Raw genomic sequence first — 25,785 nt, forward strand, 5'->3', positions numbered from 1 at the left:
TAATAAGTTCCTGAAGTCCCACTTGTTTTATGCTCTCTGGGGGTGTTTTGGGACCGATCAGGGGAGGGGAGCATTTTAAAAAACAATGGGACTCTGTCTACCAGATAATGTATCACCACTCTCCAACACTATGAATATTAACAGAAAGATATAAAGTAACATTTCAGCGACTCGCACATTAAGCAGGAGCTAACCATGCAGAGAAAGGTGAGCTGTGCTAGTAACTGACAAAAAAAACAAGGCCCCGTGCCGGTCATTTAAAGGCTCCGACACATCAACCCGACGGCCGACCGTCGGCAGAGAAGGCAGTCGGACTGATCAGTCAGCTCCCGTCTCCCCGAGTGGGTCAAAAAAGTGCCTCGGAACTAGGCCTGCACGATTCGGGGAAAAATATGAATGACATATTTTTTTAGCTTAGAATTGAGATCACGATTCTCTGTCACAATTTTTTTCTCACAAAGTGTAATGTTTATTGCACACATGAACCATGACAAAACAAAACAAATTGGCAGTACCAAACATTGATTTTTTTGGGCACCTATAGCACATCGCGCATCACCACAAGCCTGTAAACATAGAGGCTTCAATGAATAAAGAACATAAAGTACATACTGGCCATGTAAATCCAATAGGCTACCAAAAATAGCAACATACTGTATAACACATTGAACTAAATATGGCCCTAATACAGGCTCTATCTGAACTCCTTGAATATGTCTTTACATCAGTAAAACATGTTAATGTCAATGTCAAATGCTTTCAATAAATTAATTGAAGGAGAAAAACTACAAAAAACAGTCATTTAAAAGTAAAATCGTGAACATGGGCAAATCGGGATTGCGATTTTATAACGATTTATTTAGCGACGTCGACTTGAGCGTACCTTCTGCGTGTGCGCGAGACGTAATACGTCTCCATAACAGCAGGCGGCGCTAATCTGTATTGGCGCCCAAAAAATGAAAACCGGAAATGGCGGAACATCTCTCTAGACCAGAGCACGCTGTCGTCAGTCGCTGTTTTCATCAGAGAGTTTTGATAGCAGTCAAGATAATATCCAAATTGTTGTCTGGACGATATCGAAAATTGGGATATCGAATATTTCATAATTTGTACAATCCGACCCCCCAAACATGAAAAGAGCTGAAGGAAGTTAAAGAGAAAACCAATAACGCACACTATAACCTTCTAAACAATTATATGTAGCGATTTTAATACTGTAGGGGCTTGTTTGACTGTATTTTTTGTACAAAATCACGATCGTCCCGCACGAGAGTAAGCTGCTACTAGTTCTTACCTGTGTGTTATGACGTTCACTCATGTCAACAAAGATGGCAGCGCGCGATCGTGCAGCGGCTCTCCTCTCGGTGTATATTTATACAAGTACGTACAGCCACACTGAACTAATCAATACAGGACTACAATACAACACAGACGTTACGAGAGCCTTCCAGGCGGCTCATAACATCCCGGAGGACATAGCCTGACCGAGCCCTCCAGGTGGTTGTCGGCGCTAGCACGCCGAGCTAGCTATCTACCGGCAGAATGAGAACATAACTCCGGCACGACCAGAGGCGGAGGACTGCATTTTTGTGCACCATGAATGGAGTACCAACGGCAGGATCGTTTCCCAGCACAGCTCACCTGACCTGGAGCCCTGTCGGTAATATACTGACCATTTTATTTACTACGAAAACAGCACACTGCCGTCTACATAGCCCCCGATGCTAACGTTAGCAAAAGTTTGGTTCACTGCTAACCATAGTGAACAAACTGCAGCGCGATCACCTGGATATGGGTTACAGGGGACTTTAACAAGGTGTCCTTAAAGTCTGTTCCCCTCCAGCTTCCTCCCAGCATGTAGATTGTGTTTCTAGAGGGAAGAACACACTAGACCATGTTACTCTAACACCAAAAAAGCACACAGAACTGCACCTCTCCCTCACCTGGGCCAGTCAGATCCCATCCAACTCCTGATCCCAGCATAAGTCTCAGTCAGAAGGACTATCAGAACCTAGTCTGACCCGGCCCTGTCCCAGCTCCAGGATTGCTTCCAATAAGGACATGGTTGTGTGCAATATGTTACAGAACAGAGCCCTTTGTTTATTGTTATGATTTCATCTTGCTTGTACATTTTCCCAAGACAACCAACGAAATAGCCTCCGAACAGGGCTTCTTTTAACTTCTAGAAGGATTTCAAAAATATCGTCTGAATATCGTTCGAGATATTGAAAAGAAATATCGAGATATTCATTTTTGTCAATATCTCCCACCCCTATTCGCTAGTCAAGGGCTAGCAATCTACCAATCAGATTGGTCATTGAGTCTGACTGCCCACCGGCCGATTCAACGAGTCAAATCGGGCCAAAATGGATGCAGACGGCTCCTCCGACTGACAACAGCACGGAACACTCGACTCCGACTCGAGTCACCGACCTCGCCAGACTGTCCGTCGGCAGATTATTGGGTTGGTGAGTCAGCGCCTTAAAACACTGGAGTCTCAAAAGTGTTTAAGCAGCTTAATTGCACAAAATAGACCGAGAGTAGATAGTAGTTTTAATATATGAAAAAACACAAATCTGTTGTTATGTGCCTATTGGTGCAACACACATCTATGTGCTGCAGTTATGGTTCAAAACTGCATTTGAGGCTAAATATTTTATACTGGGATTGTACACTGAGATTAAAGAAAGGCTGTTAAAATCCTGCCCAACCACAACAAATATAAACTCAACACTCTGCTTGAATAGTACACAAAATACTACAGGACACTATACAAAATGACACCATCCAAATGTTAATACACTTAAATTGCTTTAAATCCAAACAAAAAATTAACAATATAATAAAGTGTATCTATATAACAAATGTAGCAATTACAAGACTTAAATATTAGATTGCTCGTGGTTTACTCAATATGTAAGGAATATGGGTCAAAAACATGATTGGAACTTCCCTCATTGACGTCTTGTTCGATTGATCAACACATGACAATAGAAATCTAGTTTCAAGGCGTCTGCTGGACTGCTAAACACTTTACAAACTCGTCACCAAGGCAACCTAGTGAACAGAGGATGGTCGGAGGGAGGGTGGTGGTGGTAAAGGCTGGTCGGAAAACAGCAATAGGCGGGCATCAATGCCAGATCTGACCCTACAGTGACCCGTGTACCAGCTGCTAACAACATGCCCGAGGCAGAGTGTGTGTCAGATAACAGAAAGAGACAAACAAATAAGATACAGACAAGGACAGGGAGTGTACAAATAATGGGATGCTTAGTGTGTGTGTGTGTGTGTGTGTGTGTGTGTGTGTGTGTGTGTGTGTGTGTGTGTGTGTGTGTGTGTGTGTGTGTGTGTGTGTGTGTGTGTTCAAGTACTTTTGGGGATTTTATGCATCTGTTGGAGAGTTCTCCGTAAAGAGGTGACGAAGAAATTAGATACGGCATTTTCTTCAGTACTGGTTTTTGGAACCTGATATTCGTTTTCAATACTTTTTATTGAATATAACTCAGTTTTTTCTTGATTTATTTTTGACTTAGATAAATAAATTGAATAAAGAATATCTACACAAGCCCTGATAAAGCATTCAGATGCCAACTTTCGGTGCTTGATAACCGAACCCCCAACTGCTTGGGGTGCCTGTCCTTGGGCAGCCCCCTCGCCCTGACATCTGTCCATTTGATACTACTATGATATGTGCATAGGTCCTGTGTGTGTATAATAACATAGGAAAAAAAATTATTCATATTATATATAAATATTAATAAAGTATTTCCTCCTTGGACTGGATGAAACTGATATTGAATGTCTTCTGTGATTCAGGCTTTGAGGACAAACAGCAGACTATTCCTTTAACAACTCAAACTCCAGTTCCAGCAGCTTCTCCCTCCCTGCATGAGCAACTTGTTTGACTTTCTGTATCTGCCTGGTAACACCAGCAGCCTCAGACTCACGAAAACATCGCCTGCATTTGTGAGGTTTTTTTTCCACATGTCGGCCCAGTGAGATGAAAACCTAGTATCTACAGTTTAGATTGTTTTCAGGTTTTCACTTTAGCGGTCTCTCGTCAGCTCAGAGCACTTTCTCAGCTTATTAAAGCCTTTAAAATCCACCATTTAAACATTGAGTAATGCAGTGTCATCAAGATGAAGCAAAAAAGAATAAAAAAACGGCCTGCTCATCTGAGAGGAATGAATCTTCACTTGACTGCTATATAGTTGCCCGTTTGTTGCAGAGGATTCATGTGCAAAATGGTACGTCTAGTTGTAACTGTCTGTCTCTTGACTGCAGCTTATTTGTGATTTCAAACCCTTCAGCACTCACGGGAGTTTGCACAGAGTCTGCCCAGCTACAGGAGGAAGTGCTTTGAGAAACTCTGGGCCAATCAGAGGCCTGGGTTCTAGTCAGCTGGCTGAGGCTCATTGCTGTGGTCCAATCACGCAGCAGGGCTTGTGGTCAGGTGACCGGCTCAGAGCGGCTCTGAGTGTTTTGAAGCAGATGAAAACAAAAGCTAATGAGGCTGTCAGTCGTCCCTGACAGCTGCCTCGCTGTGTGAAGGACTGAAAGAAGCTACAGAGCTCCATGAAAGAATGTCCCTTTTAGGCTCATAAGATATGACATAAGATAACATAAGAAACAAAACAACAAAATTGTGCGTTTACCATTAATATCTTCATACTAGTACTGTTTGGAGCTGAAACGATTAGCCAATGTATCATACATTCTAATGTTCCACCTTCTCAAACGTGAGGATTTCCTACTTTCCTCCATCTTGTTTGGTAGTAAATACAATACATTTGGGTTTTGGACTTTTGGATGGACAATTTGAAAGGGATTCAATGAATTCTGATGGGCATTTTTCACTAGTTTCTGACATACAGTATACTTTTTTATGACCACAATTAATCAGGAAAATATTCATCAGATTAATCAATAATGAAAAAAGTTGTTAGCCTCAGCCCTTTTTTTGCATCTTCTAACTGGAATGTAACAGGTTCAAATCTATTAACATCCAGTTTATCCTGTCAATGTGTCTTTGAGAAAGGCACTAAGCTCCATATCAAACCAAACAGTTTGCAATACAGTCCGACAAAGCAGGCGTTCCATAAAAACACATAAAATTGGTGTGTGAAACTTTATTGTGTTGCGGCCTACATTCCTCATTAGTGCCAAAAGAAATAGTCCTTTAATTGATTGTGTCAATGGGCCCTTCCCCATATCCACAGCTATTCATTCTATCATCTTTTTTTAGGCCCTCCTTACATGAGGGCCCTGGGTACTCAGTCCCCAGTCCGACACCCCTGGAATGGACCTTTTTTTAGTGTTACTGGAGGAATTTTGGTAGTAAACCACTCACCAAACATTTACTGTAGATGATGACTAAAGCGTGATTTTTGCTTCTGTGTTAAATCTACGTCGTGGCTACGTACGTGCTCCATAGCCTGACGTGCACCTCTCGAAAAATGTAACTACATGTCACGGCAACGCACGTTGCTCGGCCGTGGCTTGGTAGCGTTACATTTCCCCCCGACTCATTTCCTGGTTCTCTTGGTTTGTTAGAAGACATTTGGCAACATTTTGAGTGTGTTTTTTTCAGTTCAAAAAGGCAAAAGACAAAAGACAAATGACGGATGTAAGTGTGTCACCGGCTAACAGACCATGCACACTTTTTTCCTCAAAATAAGATAGGTTTATATTGCTTTGAACTAAAACACAGACTTACTAACTCTATTTCTTCCTAAATTCAACAATCTGTTCTCCAAGACTTCTCTTAAGCTTGTACTCAGAATAAACAGCCCCCCCCCACCCAATAGCAGCTTTGTTATTCCCTCTCCAGATGGCCCCACATACAGTAACACACACACACACACACACACACACACACACACACTACCCGTTAAAACCAAAGAAGCTCAGACAGGCCAACAACTGTCATTAAGAGCCTCGACCAGACGCTAAGAGTTAGCTGGCGCATGTGCATGCTTCGACGGGGGGAGGAGCTATAATAAGCCAACAGGAGGGATGCTGGGCTGTGCCTTTATCTGGCCGGCTAGACCAGCATTTAGCCAGAGCTAGGGTTATTCCCAGGGTCATTCATCTCTTTAACCATACAGTGTTTAATTCAAGAGACAACTGTTTTAGGCATGAACTCCAAAAACTGAACCGTCTGCAATAAACTGAGAAAGCATTCAACATGTGGCCTGAGGAATGTCGCTACTTTCTTTTACATTACACTTCACAAGATCATTTAATGCTACATAATTTGGGGGAAAGGTGACTGACTTTTGTATTGCATATACTTTTTTTTAAAACAGGGATAAGGACTGCAGTGGCGACGGTACTATAATCATACTAACAACCGAGGAAAGGATAAGGGATGGGTCCCCAAGAAATGTAACCCTCAACTGGATAACGAATGTAATGGACGTGTGTGTACTGTAAAACAGTTGTCCACAGGAAACAGTGTGGTATATGACACATAAATTAAACCCTACAACAGACATTGCAGAGTGTATTTATCTGCAGAGTGATTTATCTCTGTGGAACTGCGCATGCGTGCACAATTCCACATGTCACGGTCCGGTAGCCTATACTGTAACATATAGTCACTGCTCTCAGATGAATTAAAGTCCTGGGAAAACACGGATAGTGGCTGAGTAACATTAAAATAAGTGTCACTATATTAAAAAAAAAAAATCTGGATGTAACAAATGCATGCAAAAATCCTCGAAAAAATTAAAAAAATGGATCAATCATTCATCCTATCCTAGTTTTCTCAGAATCATTCATTTGGACACAATATGATGATATAATCATGATAGATTCTATCCGAAGTCAAAGACATCCAGCCCCATCTGCGATAGAATTACATTATAATCCTCCGCCTTCCTGATGGATAAAGAGTAGGCCTCTGTACTGAACAAAGATGTGGAAACACCACAGCGGATATCCAATGCCTGATTTCTTAGTGGCTTTTAGCTGCAGGCCTGGCTTTAAAGCAAAGGATGTGCATAACATGCGGTTTAAAGCCACAGTTCACATTAGCTAGTACTGTATATGGCAATTGGCTGAGAGGACACACAGAATAAGCTACCTAGCGAAATAACAGGTGACCATTACATCTTTATGAAATCATCACAGCACAAATGATGAACGTTCATTTATTAAACATAAAGAATCCGAGTTGGGTGGATTTGAAACAGCACACGTGACCATCACATCATAAAGCTCTGTCATTCCCAAATCGGAGCATGCAGCACCCAGGTGGCGCCCATTTGGACTCTTAACAGAGAGGCTTTTACTGAGCTTTATCAGGCAAGAGCAGGTCACAGATAACAGAATGAAGGGGCCGTTGTACAAGATGCTAGCTAGTGCTGTGGAAAATCAATAAGAGTGGAGTCCTGGGAAGATATAGAGGAAGAGAGAGAGAGGCATGAAACCCATCTAGAAACCATAGACATGCATGACTGATGCCTACGACCTTGGAAATATGACTGTGTGCGTGTGTGTGCGCTCATGACTCATGACTCAAGACCATTTACGCAAGCTCAAATCCAAGGATAGGTGGGAATCTGATTAATTCCCTAATGAAGATAAATGCTATTAAAATGATCTAAAAATAATGTGTAAGGGCTTCTGTGGGGCTCTATTCCTACAAAAAAAAAAATACATTTCCTATTGTCTTGCCAGATATTGTGACATCACTATTATAGATCACTATTTGTCTCCATCTAAGGAAAAAGACTAAATTCCAGATTCAACACTATCGTAGCAAGCATATTTTCAACCGTCTTAAACGCAACAGCTGCAGCAGCTACAAAGTCTTGCTGTGCCTGCACTCTTATTGTGTCTTTACTTACCAAATTCCAACAGTTCCTACTTTATTACTTTGGTGAGCAGCTTTAACTGTAAGACTACGGATTTACATCTGGTTTAAAATACAAGTGCCTCCAGTCGACAAGCCATAATGTTTTTTTGTATATATAATACAGTTCAAATCGTATGCTAACAAGAGGAGCCTATGGCTTATATTAGAGCTGGGCCGATACAATGCTAGTTACCTAGTGGAAAGTTTACAATTTTCCTCTTTAAAAAAGGAGGAAAATTTTTAAAATGGATTTTAATGGGCCAATTAAATACATAAAATCATCCTAATTTTTATGATCCAGGAAGGGATTAATTTTATTAATTTCATCACATCAAAAATATGTAATGTGTCCTCTCTTCTGTCTTTTTAGCCATGCTAGCGGCATGGCTCGAGAAACAGCAATGTCCGTTGGTCGATCTGAAATATCTCTACAGCTTTTGAAATTTAAGGACATTTTGTACAGACGTTCATGCTACCCAGATGATGAATGCTGAAGACTTTGCGGACCCTTTGACTTTTTCTTTGATGTTTCCATGGGGTAGACATTTGTCGTTTTGAGCAAAATGTCTGAACAACTATTGGACAGATTTGCATGAAATAGGTATATAAAAAAAAAAAATAACACATTCATGTCCCCCTCAGGATGAACAACCACCAGGCCAAAATTCCAACTGGTCCAATACAATACTTTGATATATGACCAAATAACAGCAAAACTAATGACATTTGTATCTGCCTCAGTTGTTTATTACTAATGTTTTACATCAGCATGTTAGCATTGTCACGGTTAGTGTTCAAGCATGCTGACATTAGTATTTAGCTCAAAGCACAGTGGCACTTGGGTCTCGTATTTTTTACTAATCTTCTGAATTTGCAACTACATTATTTTTCATTATGTACAGTAGGCTAAGAAAAAAGATGGATGTATAGATGGACTCTGTGGTTCATGGCGATGTTGACTCTACCACATAGGGAATCTATCAACGTGCGTGTTTGACAATTCTCGTTTTGACTAATTCCAAGCTATCTATATAAGATCTAAAGATTTACTCTAATGACTGAATAACAACACATGTCCTGATGCTTGTTGAAAATGTTATGTGGTACTGGCTCCTTAACATCAGATAGATCTGTTCTTTTTTTTATTATTATTGCTGGATGATCCATTTTCCTTTTCCTGCTTCTCCATCTGGACTTTAGTTTTGGCTGCGTGGACCTCGCGTATTTAGAGTTGTGGCTCTTCAGCAGTTATTGAAGCATGATTGATTTACCATACAGAAAATATTAAGCCAAACTCAAACTAAAATATTTCTCCTACATTATTGTGTCTATCAGCATGTCTGCTTGTCAGTGTAACTGCAGCCGAGGACAGAAGAGAAAACACAAAGGGACGTCTGTCCATAACAGGACACATAATCAACCTAATAAACCACAAATGGCCTTCTGTCTAAGTCACACAACAAAAAACAGAAACAAACCCCACAGTCTCAGCTTTCAACATTACATTACATTTCAGCCATTTAGCATTTAGTCTTAGATTTACAACGATAACCACAGTTTACCTCCAGACACCACCAAGACTAACTGAACACAATGTAGGCCAAGAGAAGTAGAAGTTAATCCACTGATGTTTAAACCTAAAGGCCTGGCAGAGTTAAGGATCTGTTTTACTCATGGATGTAAAGGGAAATGTTTTAAACATACTATTTGGTGTCTGGCTTTTAAAATAAAGCAGTCCTGGAAGATTTAAGTTATTGTTTGACTAGAAATAAGACAAGAGGAACAAGAAGAAGACAAAGAGAGGGAAGATGAGGAAGCCAAAGAGGAAAAAAATGAGGAAGAGGAAGGAAAAAAAAGAAGAGATTAAATCACTGGACTAGCAGTTTGGGATATTGAAATTAAATTTGAAGACTTAAACTGGTTTTGACAGCCCTCATCGGGAAAAATCTTATTTGATACCTTGCTTTGTTTTACATACAAAATAAATGACAGCATAAAATTGAAAAATAAATTGTCATTCAGATCATCAACTCTCTGATCGGCGGATAAGTACACAATGGGTTGGTTTTCAAAATAAAAGCTCACTTATTTTGTTTCTTCCTTTGAGAAAATTGACCAGCTGCACCTGACACAACAGTGAGATACAGTTAATAATCTCTGTCTCTCTTCAGCATCACTGCCTCACCGCTACAACAAGCCATCTGTCTGCAATGTCTGCATGCATTTGTCGCTCCACCCAGCACCACATTAACACATACTGTAGTTGCACTATATAGTGCATTATATACTGTATGCTTGCAGGAGCGAGCAAAACCAAAACAATAAAAAGAGGTAACTTGTTAATTATGATGTTTTTTTATAGTAGTTTCAGTGAAACAAACAGGCCGTTGATGCTTAATTTCCAACAATATGATGTGACTACAAGGTAACAGTGAGGGTGACCACCTTGAGATAAAGCAGGCTCACTTCCAAGTCATGACAACAGTACGTTTATAAAGTGTATATAATAATAATTTCACTCATTCAAGAAATCGTACAGCACAGAGGAATCATTGCTGTCAGACACAAGGGACCAAATAGTAGCTTGTGACATAAAAAACTGAGCAATTACATTTTTAAGAGGGAAAACTGAACAGCAGCTAGTAAATGATTTATATAATATTTTGGCTCTTAATCCTAATGACTCCACCTCTTTTTCCTCTCAGCGTGTGCAGTCTCCTTCTGAGGGATTACAGCCACGGTGCCTTCCATCAAACCCCCCTCAATATCCTCCTTGACCAGGGTTAAGGAGAAGGGACGCTCGGGAACCACCAACCTTCCTCTGCTGCCCCCCCCACCCCTTTCATCAATCCCTAATTTGAAAGCCTTTTTCCTCCTCTGCTTCATCTGAACATTTCTCTTCTCCTCTTGTGGGTGCACCCTGACCCTTACATTCCTCATTGAGGATGGGCTCTAAGTAGCCAGAGAAAAGGAAGACATAGCTTTTTCCATCTTCACCCAGGTTCAGGAATGGGCCTGTGGCTGGGTGGGCTGGCAGAGGAGGAAAAAGGAAACTCTTCTTCTGTCCACAAAACTCGTGTTTAACAGTTTGTCTCGGCAGGCCAGCAAACTCGTTCCGTGAACTTGCTGTGTCATTAGGGCCGCAACAACGAATCGATAAAATTCGATTACTAAAAAAGTTGGCAACGAATTTAATTATCGATTTGTTGTGTCGCGCAACTATTACGCCACCTAGTCGCAGAGATAAAAAAAAATTGAGTTGAGCGCAGAGAGGAGCAGCGCGGAGCAAAAGAAAAGAAAAAAGCGCACAGCGGGGGTAGAGGAAATACGGAGAGAGACCGGAGAGACCCGTAACGTTGTTCTGAAACACTCGGCGGAGGCAGAGAAATCAGTACGACCCAAGTCATCCAAGGTGTGGGAGCATTTCACACTAAATAAATCAAAAACGTGTTAATTGCAAGATAAGCAAAAGCGACACGGCATGGCACGGGCGCACCACGGTGATGAGTCAGCACCTAAAACGTAAACATGTTGGAGTCCTTGATGAGGAGGAAGGGAGTTCAACAGCAGGGTAAAGTCACTACACTATCCTCCTTCTGTTCCGGTCTGAAGGGAGGAACGTACCGTCCCTCCAGTAGCTCTTCTGGTGCTGCTGTTTACTCGTTATCCAGCTGACTAGCATGACAAGCTAGCGTTAGCTCGGTAATAACAGTAATAAAGCAGGGGTGGTATAGTTTGCAAGACTAAAGACACGGTTTTATTCACTCGCCTTTTTTGGCCCATTCATTTTTCAATCTGTTGTCATGTATATATTATGTGCTTTGTCCCATATCAGTTATTGTTGACAAATATATTAGTGTGTGGTGTATAAATGAACTTAACTTGCACTTACTACAATGATGGTAATAATTTAATGAATAAGTGTGTGTGTGTGTCTGTCTGTATGTCTTGTCTGTATCTGCTATTTGGGTTAGTTACCTTTACACAACTATTAACTAAAACAACAAGTATGTATTGAGTTGATGTAAATTAATGCTTTTTTTTTTTATCCGATTCATCGATTAATCGAAAAAATAATCGACAGATTAATCGATTATTAAAATAATCGTTAGTTGCAGCCCTATGTGTCATGATCTCTGTCACAGCCTCTGTGCATTCACACCCTGCTGCCTGCTGGCTGATAAAACGTATATCTAGGATGTGTGTTGTCAAAAGTAAAACGCAGAGAATGAAGAGAAATATTAGCTCGGGATTTGCACCCAGAGCAGGTTAGCAGGAGAAACGAGGTGTCAAACTAGGGCAGGGCAAACAGGGTGTGATAGTGCTCTGTTAATGAGAGCGTTCACTTTCACAGACTTCATCTTCTAGAGTTCATGATAAATACAGAACTTAAACAATTATTCTATATATTAATTGATTCATTGATCTCCAAGAAGTTTATTGAAAACTATTTTGATTCTCAATTTAGTTGAATCTCGTTTAAGTCATTTATAAAGCAAAAACGTCCAACATTCTCAGCTTCTTCAATGAAGATATGGTGTTTTTTCTCTGTCTTGTACGATTTCAAATTATGCAATCTAAAATATCTCTGGGTTTTTGCCTGTTGAGTAGGGTGGGGTATCGGTACTCCATTGACCGAAATAATCCAGTACCAAGTAGTATCAAAACTTCTCCAGTCAAAATGATACCTGCATTTCCTTTTGTAACCAGATCTAGCAAAAAAAAAAATATTTATTAGAGACTATTTGTATGGTTTTGCTCACAGTCAATCCCCGCAAGCGATCTTCGATACCGCAGCAGCTAAAACCCATACAGTCTTTGGTGTGGTGAAGACAAGCTCAGTGTATTTGACCGAGTTTGCAGTTCAGCGTGCCGTGATGCCACCAAAACATTCAACGGTATGGCTATACTACACACCTGTGGCATCTGATAAAAATAAATACATAAAATGCTTCATTATTATTTTTAAATGAAGTACTCTTTTGGTATCGGCTTTCAGTATCACTTTAAGGGTACTGGTGTTGGTACTGGTATTGTAAATTTTTAAACGATACCCAGTCCTACTGTTGATTAATGTGAGGACAATATGATAGGAGATTAGGAGATTGTGATAAACCTTTTGGTAACACTTTATTTAAAGGGGTTTGCACATAACACTGTTATAACCATGACAGGACACCTGTCATTAACATTAAGGAGTTTTTATGAAAAAATTAAAATGTCATTCAGTAAATTATGACACTTTAAATGCAAAGTTAGCATTGTCTGAGATGTTTGTGTTATGACAACTTGACATTAACCAAGACCACAATCTCTGTGTTATGACAATTTGACATTAAAGGTCCTATGACTGCTGCTTTTTGGATGCTTTTATATAGACCTTAGTTGTCCCCTAATACTGTATCTGAAGTCTCTTTCCCAAAATTCAGCCTTGGTGCAGAATTACAGCCACTAGAGCCAGTCCCACAATGAGCTTTCCTTAGGATGTGCCATTTCTGTGTCTGTAGCTTTAAATGCTATTGAGGAAGAGAGAGGTGGGGCAAGGTGCAGGGTGGGGGTGTGGCTCATAAAACTCATAAAAAGTAAAATGTTCATGCAATGGGAACTTTAAGCAAGACAATATAACCTGTCAATGTCTTTGTTATGACAACTTGAAATTAACCTAGAAAACATAACCTGTCAAAAATATGTCATAGCCGGCCTCATCAAACTTAAGAGACTATTTAGCTTTATGTGTTAACATTACATAAAACTGTCATAAGTGGTTGGTTTTTACAATGGCTGTCATGAGAGTTTAAGATGCCTCTCTTGTTCTTAAGGCAATAGCTTAAAAAAAATGGCAGAAGTAAATGCCAACAAATGTGTTAAAAAGCCAGCAAATAGGAAACAAAAGCACAGAAATCTTGCTCCTGATGTATGAAGCAGCAGCACGGTCACTGCATCAGTGCACACAGTGAGCATCAAGGAATGCGACCCAGATACTGTCTAAGGCTCTGGGTCTTATTTTTAGCTAAACTGTAGCTAGCACGCAGAGCTGGTCACTGCTAACAGACTCATTAAACAGCAGTACGAAGAATGTCACCTTTGTGTAAAATATTTTTTTTTCTATAATTACTCTTTGAAACCACTTGTGATTTCATTTAATATGTCATCAATGTATAATCTTTGCTTCAGTATTCTTAACAGTTAATTGCCATATAGGTGTACTGGCAGTGCTTTGACCAGCAAAAACTGCAGATACATTTCATACTAAACCTTACTCTTTGTATCAAGAATATTGAATGGAATTAATAATTATCCAATCAGGATAACCACTGTATCTTTAATTGTGCATTTGTACTGTAGCAATTAATCCTTCAAGTTCTTTGTGCTTTTAGGGACATATTAATTAGGGAAACAGCCTCAAAAAGCCACTAGCATGTATGACATGTCCTGGTTAGACTATCAGACAACAGCTCTTAAAAAACAGCAGTTTAAAGCAACACTAGAGCACTTTTCCCGCTTCGGTCACCCTACAGGTTGGAAGCGGAATTGTCCATTACCGCTGACATAATGTCTCATTATGTCTCATTCGAACTACAGATCAGCTACCCGATCTGGCATACTTGCATAATGTAATGTAACAGACAATTCCGCTTCCAACCTGTAGGGGGACCGAAGCTGAAAAAGTGCTCTAGTGTTGCTTTAAAGAAGTCACTTTGGGCTCTGGTGTATTGGGTGTTTGGTCACTTGTGGTTGAGCCTTTACACTGAAAGATTCGGTATTTGTTCATCAACATTGAAAACAATGCTTAGTAGGTGCAGCCCTGGTTGGGAACACAAAGCAGCAGGACTTCTCCATCGTAAATCGTGACAAAGTCCAGTTCCTGTTGCTGCTATCAGTGGCAGAGCTTCCACTTCTTCTGATTGGAAAGGGCACGGTAAATAACACCAGTTTTGACTGTAAAGAAAAGTTCCCAGTGGAGACACAGCTTTACTGCTGCTGCTGTTGTTGGTCGTGCTGTACTTCACTTCCTGCGCTGTGAAAGGTCACCACAGACACGACTAACATTCCAGTTTGAATAGCCGGAAGGTCTGTAAGCCAGCTTTGCATGAGTCTATTCCTTCTGACAGCTTTGTAGTTCAACTTTACAGAGCAGGGACCAGCCTATAAATAGCTCCCCATAGAACTGGAATAAGTAGAAAACAATAGACATTTAAGAAGTGTGTACTATGCTTCTGATGACTTAAGATAAAGGACTTGATGGACAATTATTTGGGTTGATATATTTCAGTATAAATGCATTTAAGAATAGCTTTTCACATGCCAACAACTCTAAATATTCAGCGTTCCCTAGAAAACTGTTCTTGTCAAGATGGAAGATGCTATTGCTGAAGCCATTATTTTTATTGAATGACTAGTCGGTAAACTAGAAATAAATCAACATTTTTGCTAATGATATTTTTTTGCTTGTCATATTTTTTAAGTGTTTGCAGCTCTTGTTTCTTCAGCTCCAGATGTGGATTAACAGGAAGATAAAAGCATGGCATCTGACAGATCTGCAGGTGCATTCAGTGAATTGCTGCGGTGCATTTCCTCGGAGGAACTCGCAGTGATGGTGCTGTGCCCTGCTGATGACAGGCCGCTACTGGAGAGCCACACCCAGCTTAACTTTATCAGCAACAGAAAAAAAAACTAACATCTTTCCTGTTAAAATGTCAGGTTGGGGAGAAGCTGTAAAGTGGCTTTGAAGGGCTGTTTTTGTTATCAGTTTTATACATGCATTTCATGTGAGGATTTCCCTTTGGGTGTTGGACTGCAACTTGTAGCATTTTGAAGACATCGTCTAGAGGCCTAGATTAATTTATGAATAGATAATGCAAATAATCATTAGTTGCAACCCTACAATAAATATAAATGTTTCCTGCCTGCAGGTGATACAAAATGCTGCTGTCTGGCTGTCAAATCATATCACACCTACTCTTATACTTCTCTGCACTGGTTACCCGTCAAGTCATCTCATAAGTTTAGTTCTAGTCGTTCCCCAGAATGTACAGCAGCATGGATGGAAGTTAAATATGTGAAAGAAAAGACTAGGTACTAAGCTACGAAGGGGTCGACCCTCCTGCTGATGCTTTACGTCCTCCGATCTAAAAAAAAAGGTAAACAGGACTAACGTTAGTTTCAAAGGGAACAACCTTTATCTACAGTGAACGATATCGTCACTGGAAGTTCCCTGGTAAAAAGGGGAGGAAGGCTCGAGAGAAATCCTCACCTAGCACTGAAATGACTGGTTAGGGAATGGAGATTACAACACAGTGCATCGGAGTGAGAAACTGATACGATTAAGGGTTCTCCCTAATCAGTTACAGAAAATAGTGCAGTGCTCTGACTGTTTATCGCCATTCATTTGACATTGGTAATTCATTTAAAGAGTGATAAAATTGTCCGTCTGGTTTCAGCGCAAAGTTTTAGAGTCTCATTAATGAAGCTCATTATTTTCGTTTGTTATTTTTTTTTCACATACAAATGTACGCATTTATTTTCAGATTGCGCAGTAGTATGGTAACTAAATAATATATCCGGTGCATGTGGCGACGTGAAGATTTAGGGTTGATCCGACAGAAGATAAATGATCAACAATGTTCATACTCACACTCTGTATTTCCAGCTTCCAAAATGTACAGATTTTGTGTTTTTCTCTGTTTTATATGATTATAATTTGATATTTTTGGGAGTTTTTTGACTGTTGGTCGGATATATCAAGCAAAATCAAGCTGAACCCTTTGAATCTGGAAAAGAGTGATGGGTATTTTTCACTCTTGAGCATGAAGATCATTAAATCAATTTTAAACGGTAACAGCATCCACACAAATGATCAGCATCTGAATAACACTTTTATCTGCATTGCATTTCTACATCCCATATCACCCAGTCAGCAGTTTCCATATTGCTGAGACATTTCATGTTAGTACATGAAAAAGAGCGACAGGAACAGGGCTGTGGTTTTCTAATCTGGCCATCACAACAAAGCCACCAACTTCTCCTCACTGCACTGATGACTTCCGCCGTTTCACTACTTCCTCACGAACATCCACTCGCTCTCTCTGCAGACACCCCCACCAACAAATCCCATCTTTTCTCTATTTTAGAGAATAAAGCAACAACAAAAAAGTCCCCAAAGTTTGATTTGTTTGCCTATTTTATAAATTTAAAAGGCAGCCTGCCTCAGCGAGGCTGAAACAATCACAGCTGTGGTTGAAGGAGAGAAGCTCAGTAACTCAGCAAGTCTTACATGGGTTAAACCATTTCCTCAGAAAGGGGGATTCCCAGCCCCACATGCTGAGTGTAGTCTTACCCCAGAGTTTTAAAAATTCCTTCAGCTCTGATTGAACTTTTCCTTTACCTCCCACCGTTTAATGGAAACAAAAACACGTGACCTCTGACCTTTGTTACACTTGGTTGTTGTTAATGTAGTATGGGTTATTCTACCTTATCTGTGTGTGTTTTGGGAATTCATGTTTGTTTCTTTTTTTCCCGGTTACAGGATGTTTTGTTCTTGATGAATGTCCTCAATTTACCGCCTTGTTTTGTTTTTAATTTACGCCTTGTCATAAAACCAAAGACAATTTCCACATACAAAATACATTTGCTAGCCAACAACATTTTTTGTAGGGGAAAATTGAGATATATATATATATATATATATATATATATATATATATATACATTTAGATAAATTACCCAGGTGCATTTTCTAGAAATACTTATTACTATTGTTGAACAAGTCAGAGTTGAGGCTGATCACCACGAGTATCAAGAAATTGGCATGGAAAATAAGTGAAATTGAAAACATGCTGACAGATGTTTCACTTAAAAGTAAATATTTTAGAACTCAATCATAGACTAACAGATTTTAGTCTAGTGGATAGTGTATGAACACCAGCTTGATGTCTGACATTTCAGGCCTAATATAACTAAAGCACTTTTTTATGTTTAAAGGGGGAGTGCTTCTCTCTTTTGTACCCCCCACCCCTATTTTATTTTTCCATCTCAACAGCTGTTGTCGGTGCACACAGCTGCAACAAGCCTTGGCGAATAGCTGCAGACGGTGCTCTGCAGCTATTCGCCGGCATGGGAAGCCCAACCAATCACCAAGTGGACACGTGCCGACACAAACACAGACACACACAGACACACAAAAATGTGTGTCTACACAGACACACACACACTTTTGGTCAGATGTATGCGAGGCGAGGCAGCGCAGACGAAAAAAAAAAAAAAAAAAAAAAAAAAAAAAAAAAAAGGAGCTTGGTTCATCCTCAAACTTGCATGGCACACGTAGTTATGATTCACTGAATCCTGAGGAACTAAACTCAAAATGTCAGGGTTAATTTGTGTTCCAGAGCATCTGAGCATTTCCACAACCACTTGTCCCCTTCTTTAATGAAACGTTTACAGCAGCCGCCATCCTCCCCCGAGCCACAAAAAAACCCTCAAAGCAAATCAAGATGTGATTTCAGCGGTATTGTTTACTCCCAGCACAAAAAGGTATGACCACACACACCCATATGGCCGTCACTGTGCTCAATTATGAGGAGACATTTCAACGTTCACACTGTGAGGTAACAGCAGAGCCGGCGTTCACGGAGGTTCGCCCTAGGGCGTGACTCATTGTCCATGACCACACAATCTGATTTAAAGTGACACTCGTCTCAGCGACGGAATCATTCAATGCTGCTGGTCATTTGTGTTATCCTCAGAGGCAGAACTGGAGACACAGTAGACCTTAGATTGTTCTGTGAATATTGTACATGTGTAAAATAACCCTGCGAGGTCCCGTTTACCCTGAAACAAGTGTGAAAGTAGGGCTGGGTTCAAATAATCGATTCTCCAATTAAAGTCAATCTTTGTTTGAGTGATCCGATATGGATACATAAAATGTTAATTAAGTTAATATAATGTTAGTCCTGTTAAGTAAAAAGTACTTTAAACAAACTTTTTGGGGGTCAGTTCTTAATTGAAACATTGACGTGGCGCATTATAAAAAATATTTGAGGGTTGCTTCTTGCTTGTACAATGTACAGCATACGTTCTTAGAATCTCTTTTATATCCAAGCAAAACTGGTATTGTAACTGAAATTTCCCTAACCTAAGTGACACTGAATCAAAAATGTAACCGAATCTGAACCTTGTAAATCAGAATTGAATCTAGAAATCATTGGCAATAGCCAGCCCTATGTGAGAGCCAATGCCAACTGTTTAGGGTATGCAGACTAGGGCTTGGCGATATGGAGAAATATATCATGATATTTTTGACCAAATACCTTGATATCGATACCGTAGTGTTGACTATAGGTGCTTTCACAAAATATTTACCCAATGAGATTTTTGATAAATAATCATCAGTAATGTGGATATAATGACTAAGTGGGTAAAGGCAAATAATAGAACAGCTAGAACAGTCTGATGAGTTCAGAAAATGACATCACTTTACTGTAATGCAGCCTTTAAAACCAGGAAAAGACAACACTTATGCCATATTACGGTATCCAAAATCTAAGACGATATCTAGTCTCATATCACAATATCGATATAATAGATATATTGCCCAGCTCTAATGCCGACTAACTGATCATCATGAAAGAAAGACACTGATGTGCATGAGCTTACAGGCGAGTGATGATTCAGAGTTTTACAACCTCATTTTGTTGCAGCAATTCAGGTGAGTAACATCTCCGTAAGCTGTGCTTTCTCAGACATCACTTCAAGGCCCAAAATGGCTCCTCATATTTACTTTATGATTTCCTGGAGCACATCATACTGTATGTTAGTTACGTTGTGTTATGTTTACCATGCGCCTCGCCCAATAAACTGCAGAGCAACAGCAAGTGTATGCCATACAAGAAGTCCACATAGACTTTTTTTTACCTTATGATGTCTTGTACATGTCAGACAGCAGTCATAAGAAATGTCCACGTCGAGGCTGATGTGACCCTTTTATCGCCATCATTTAGTGTACAGAATCTGCAGCAGAAGTAACATGAAAGCCTGAGGATGGAGCTTTGTCATTTACAGATGTTGCTGCTCTCCACCTCTGCAAAATCGACTTGTCTCCAGGTGTGTATTCTCATGACATTCAAGTGACAGAATCACCTCTGGCTGTGCTTCAGTGTCACAAGACGTTGGCATATTTAGCAGTACATACAGCCAACCCCTGGCTGTAATTGGGCCGGGCCTGTCAGGGGGTCAGGGGCTCAGCGAACGCCAACTTAGCGCATCTTCAACAATGTATATATTTGTACACTTTTCTCTGTCTTAATAATTCAAACGGGGACTAAAACACGCTTTCTCTGTAGCTGTAGAGAACATAGTCCTAAATGAGGCGATGTGGTAACTTGCGAACATCAGAACTTTTGCTGGGTTTCCATAAAAGCTACCTAGCAGATCAGCGACCTCAGTCTAGGTCCAATTTCACTTGGATATGTTCCAAAAAGGAGTTTGGAATTGTAACTCCGTTGCTGCAATGCAACACAGCAGGAAAAAGATAGCACATCGGTCAATATTTTCTAGCCACAAGCTAATGAGAGTCAATCACAGCTGGACACAGCTCTTGCAACATCTGCGAGTAGAGTTATCCGATGGTGCGACTGTTCACAAGTCATAATAATCATGGGGATATTATCTATAGCTGCCTTCTGTCTCACATGACATCATTTCAAGCAAACACACACAACAAAATTCACATTTCCTCAGATTACTTCCAAATTAAACATCATAGTAAAAGCCTGGGCAGATCCAGCCTCTCATTTCTACAAGGCAACAGCAGGATGATGTCTCTGCTCATCTCTGATGGGGCAACCGGGTCTCCATCAGATGCCTTTTCCAGCGTGCGTGTGCGCGTGTGTGTTTGGATGAACAGGCCTATCCCCATAAATGCAGCACAGAGCCACTCCAGCAAAAGGCCTGCTGGGCAATAGTGTGCACAAATGCGCAATGAAACACCGCCCACTCAATGGCGCACAAGTCGGTCAGCGTGGTGAGGGCTTGTCATGCACGGATGGGGTTGGCCTGATCAGTCCCATTGGAAAGCGTGCAGTATGCAGGGAATATTTTTTTTTTTACTGGGGTGTGGGTGAAAGGAGGAGGGACCTATTTGGTACCGAAATAGGTGGTCTGGGGTGATGTTTGCATCGCTACAATCCAAACATAATGAATGTGGATGTGAAACAGTGAGAGGCCAAAGCGCTATCGGAGAGATAATCCAGTCCAGACTGCACCGGTCCCAATGAGGGGAGGGGACATGTTAGAATAAACGTGTTCCTGAGAGCCCGTGAGAGGGGAAAAATACATATATGCATGTTTGTGCTCCAGTTTCCGTCCGTTTGTTCCCTCGGTTGGGGCTTACACACACACACACACACACACACACACACACACACACACACACACACACACACACACACACACACACACACACACACACACAACACAGAGATGGAGGCTCACACCAACCTTGTAGACTTGTCCATAGGTGCCATTTCCGACCACTTCCACCAACTCGAAAATCCCAGCAGGATCCTGTAATTAAAAAACATGAAAAAAAAAAAAAAAAAAAAAAAAAAAAAAAAAACTAGATTGATTGCCTGTAGCTATTTACAATCTGGTTCGTTCGATGTAAGAGCCGGCTGCGCCCGGTTGGCTGGCCTCCTATGCCAGCGGATATTAGACAAAGAAAAGCCACCGCAGGGTTGTGTCAACAACAGCACTGCCTACAACATGGTTGTGTTTTTATTTTTGAGCACGAACAAATAAAATGCACTCCGAAAATGTCTTTGAAACACGTACTCACCCTCAGGGATGCCAGGTCTATATCCACCAGACTTTTGGCCGGGGACTCGTTCGCCATTTTCGTTCAAAAACGGTGTTAAATCAGCGAAATATCGGCGTGTTTTCAGTCTCCTTTAGTCGGACGGTATGTGTCTCATCCTCGGGTGGTTTTATTTTAAATCCCGCTGGTGATATTTTCTATCCAAGGCGCGTGTTTCCTCTTTGTAATCCCGGGCAGACGATCAGCTCTGCTGCTACATACCGACCAACTGCTGGAGCCCCGTCTGCTCCAGGCTAGCCCCCTCTCTCTCTCTCTCTCTCTCTCTCTCTCTCTCCTTCTCTCTCTCTCTGTGTGTACGTCTCTCTGCCTGTATTCTCCGCCCTCTCTCTTGCTCAGTCTGAACGCATCTCTCTTTCCCTCTCTCTCTTCATTCTCCACCCCTTCTCTCTCTCTCTCTCTCTCTCTCTCTCTCTCTCTCTCTCTCTCTCTCAAACAGGAACAGCCTAAATACTTTTTGGGGCCCTGAAGAGAATTTGAATGCCCCCTCACATCTAAAAAGGGGAACTGTAAATTGACCAATCCACTAACACCCCTGTAAAATGCATGTATATAGGCTAGTTGTGTGTTAAGGTAGCCTAATACCTAGCTACACATGTAGCCACCATAGGTACATTTTTGGAGCTCTGGCAGCTACAAAGATACCATGTGCAGGGCCCCTTTTAGACATGCTGCTAGGCGCTTGCCTGAGTGCTACTGCAGAGTTGTGAGCGAGTGACTGAGCCACAACATATCTAAAACAAAATGTCAGCTAGTTTTAGTAAATTACATGACAGCGAGCAGCAGGAGAAAGACAGACTTGTCAAAGCAGGAAAAGCCAGGTGATGGATGCACATTTTCTACTGTAGAAAATTAGCCAGCTTGCTAACACCTGGGCATTTACAGAAATGTTGATTAATGTGCATCGTCCTAATAAATACATCTTAAAAAACATACAATACACTCACTATTTGGAAAATTCACTTTTTGCCTTAGTTTAAGGTAGACATAAAACAATAACCAAGACTAAATCTCACAATTTTCCATCCAAAAATGTATATCATTTAACGTAACATCCAGATTTAAACAATACATCAAGTGCAAAGTACAACATTTTTGTTTTCTTAAAAAATCATTGAACTTTTGCAAATACAAAGTTACAATGTTAAACTTTAACATTTTTTCTTAATAATGGTCTAATAAGTAAAGCCGATGATCCAGCATACACAATACCAAGGAACCTGGAAGTAGCTGACTGAAATAGAATACAGTTGTTTTTAATGTTGTCAACAACACCTGTGCTTTTCCTGCTATGACATGTCAAAATGGCTGCTGTGAAAAAGGTCATCATTAGACAGTTGATGTTGATGACAGAGCAGAACGTGAGTGATGTTAAATGAAAATTATTGGACAAGCATTATAAATGTTATAAAATATTATAATAATATAATCAATCCCCTCAAGTCCCCCAGTGGCAGTTTAGCCTAGTGCACCAAAATGTCCAGAAACGCCCCTGACCACATGTGGAAAAACTGTGATTGGTGAGATTGAGCTGCTCCTGTTTCCTGCTTCAGATGCCGATTATGATTGTTAATGGTCAGGACAACATTAAGCAAGATGAATAAACCAAACCTACCACTGTCTTTCAGCCGGTATAAACCCACAAGAGCTAAACGTAGGAACTAAATCTGCATTTTCTGCTGCGAAAAATGACTTTACAAATCTCGTTCTATAGTGAAATATTGGAAAACATGCACAGTGAAGCCTACGATGTAAATATATATCTGATAACTATCTTGTCCTCCTCTTTTCTCTCCACGTCTCTATCTCTCTCTCTCTCAGCTTCTGTTTGTACTTCTCCCTCCGTCTCTCCATCAGAGAGATGCAGGGCAATTAGAGCATGTGAAATGGAAACAGTGATAAATATTTCAGCACTACTGTCACTGCTGTGCTGTTCTGTTGGCGGGTATGACATCCAGACAGGCTGCATTATTTCCTGCTGCCATCGCTCTTACCTGTCATCTGCCTCCATGATTTTGGTTAACACTAAAAAAACAAACACTAAAACCATATGCTGATAACGCATTATGTGACTGATTTCAGTACTCTGGTTTCAACATTTTTGTGTGAACTGGTGTGAGTGTTAATTTCTTTGACTTAATGTCATCCAACAGTACAAATATCAGGTCGGTCGGCCGGCCCCTGATGTTGAAGGCTAATGCAGATACTGTTTGTAAGTAAAGCAGTTTTAATGTTCTTTAAAAGCAGTCTCCTAGAGATATGGTGTTCTTATTTACATTTTTTAAAAGGAGATATTGGCACATCCAACTATCTCAGCTGCAGGTGGGTTGGAACGTATCACTTGAGACTTGAAAAAAGAAGATCTCACAATTTCTACATACTACTAAAATTAGTATTGTATAGTATGGTATAGTCACATACCTGCACCTCAATACACAAATGACAGACGGACTACGATGTTGAGGCGTCAGAGACACTCCTTCACAGACGATCAATTGCCTGACTGTGACTAAAACCAGTATAAGACATAACAGGAACTAGTGTTTTTAGAAAGGTACTAATAGACCTTTTTCACTTCAACAAGAGTATTAGATATTAAATAGATATAGCGCCGCCCATTCTGGGTGCACAGGTGTGGGCAAATTCTTCTTCTGTGGCAGTGTGTGACAACATGTGTCACATTATATTCCAAATATAAGAAAAGGAAGAGAAAAACAGGAACAAGTTAGACACAGCACATAATTAAGTCTATTTACAAGAATATTCACAGATATTGCATGTCTTGCAGCTTTCATACATCATTCAAAATTGTGTAATCATATGCACTACTAGTATATTGAGTGTTCCATAAGCAGATCTTCAAGGCCCCTTAGAGCATGACATGCCATGGTATCTTGTTGTTTATTCCATGGGGGATAGAGTTTTGCAAATCAAATATCAAGTAGACTTTCTCTTCTAAGTATTTAATCAATGGGCAGAGCATTATCTATTTGAGATGCATGTTGTAAGAATTGTTTAAAAGAATCTTGGTCTAGAGTGTTTTAATAAAACATAACAATTCAGAATTCTGTGATAAGTGAGTTGAATGCATTATTTCGATTTTTATTAGTTTGCCGATGTGGCAAAACAAATCTTCAGTGGCTTCTATGAATAGGTAGAGCCTATCCTGGGAAGAAAACAAACAAGTATCTTGAAAACGTAAAGGCCATCGGAAGCAAATGTGAATGTATCGCATGTGAAACACAGTTCCCATTTATCACGTGGAAAAGAAAACATTTTATAAGTGATTTTCAGATATTGCATGTGTGATATGTGAAAAACAAGGCACAGAAGGGATTTGATTTAAATGTGAACATCAACTTGCTCACGATGACAATGTTAACATGCTGATTTACAGTACAGGTATAATGTTTATCATGTTCACCATCTTAGTTTAGCGTGTTAGCATTAGCATGCTTACATTTGCTTAGTTAGTTTTGCATGTATTTGGTCATAAACCAAACTGACAAAAACAACTTGTATCTGATGGTGGCTCCAGATGAAATGTATTATTAAAATTCATTATTTTATGGTAATCAATCCAATAGTTGGTGCGATATTTCAGTCTGGACCAAAATGGTGGGCCAACCGACCCACAGAGCCATCCATAGAGCTGCTAGTGTGGCTAAAAAATGTACTATACTATAGTACTATATTACAGTATATACTATGATTAAAAAATCTACCTGGCATAAAATGACAAGCAAATATCCAAGTTTCAGCAATATAAACTGTCTCACCTAACTGCAAAGACCCATTTGCTCCTCTTCATCCTTCCACAGTCTGTGAAAACTTGTGTCTGCACGCAATGTCTTAAAAGCTCTGCACCCTTTTCAGTTCTTTTTTTAATGCATTTATGCACAGAAGATTTTTTTTTTCCTACGTCCCAACACTCTTTGCTCTCAACCCGTCTTCTGCTGTAATGTCAATGCTTTCATTTTTCTTTTCCACAGGAATGTATGCCCCTCTCTAACACAGTGTTACCATTGCCTGTTAATGATGTTGGATATCCAGATGT

At 40.3% G+C, this 25,785-nt stretch overlaps 1 protein-coding gene across 4 annotated transcripts in view; it reads right to left on the minus strand.

The window, feature by feature from the left end:
* LOC114563793 (mitogen-activated protein kinase kinase kinase kinase 4) overlaps positions 1-21,972 on the minus strand; it is a 111,138-nt gene extending 89,166 nt beyond the window's left edge. For all 4 annotated transcript variants that reach the window (XM_028590670.1, XM_028590669.1, XM_028590668.1 and 1 more), the window contains exons 1-2: positions 21,693-21,972; positions 21,356-21,421 (exon numbers count right to left, since the gene is read on the minus strand). In XM_028590670.1, coding sequence (XP_028446471.1) covers positions 21,356-21,421; positions 21,693-21,749 — 123 coding nt within the window. In that variant the 5' untranslated portion in view covers positions 21,750-21,972. The remainder of the gene's footprint in view (positions 1-21,355; positions 21,422-21,692) is intronic.
* Between the last annotated feature and the right edge of the window lie 3,813 nt (positions 21,973-25,785).

This window comes from Perca flavescens, chromosome 11 (assembly GCF_004354835.1).
Source record: "Perca flavescens isolate YP-PL-M2 chromosome 11, PFLA_1.0, whole genome shotgun sequence".
Taxonomy (NCBI): Eukaryota; Metazoa; Chordata; class Actinopteri; order Perciformes; family Percidae; genus Perca; species Perca flavescens.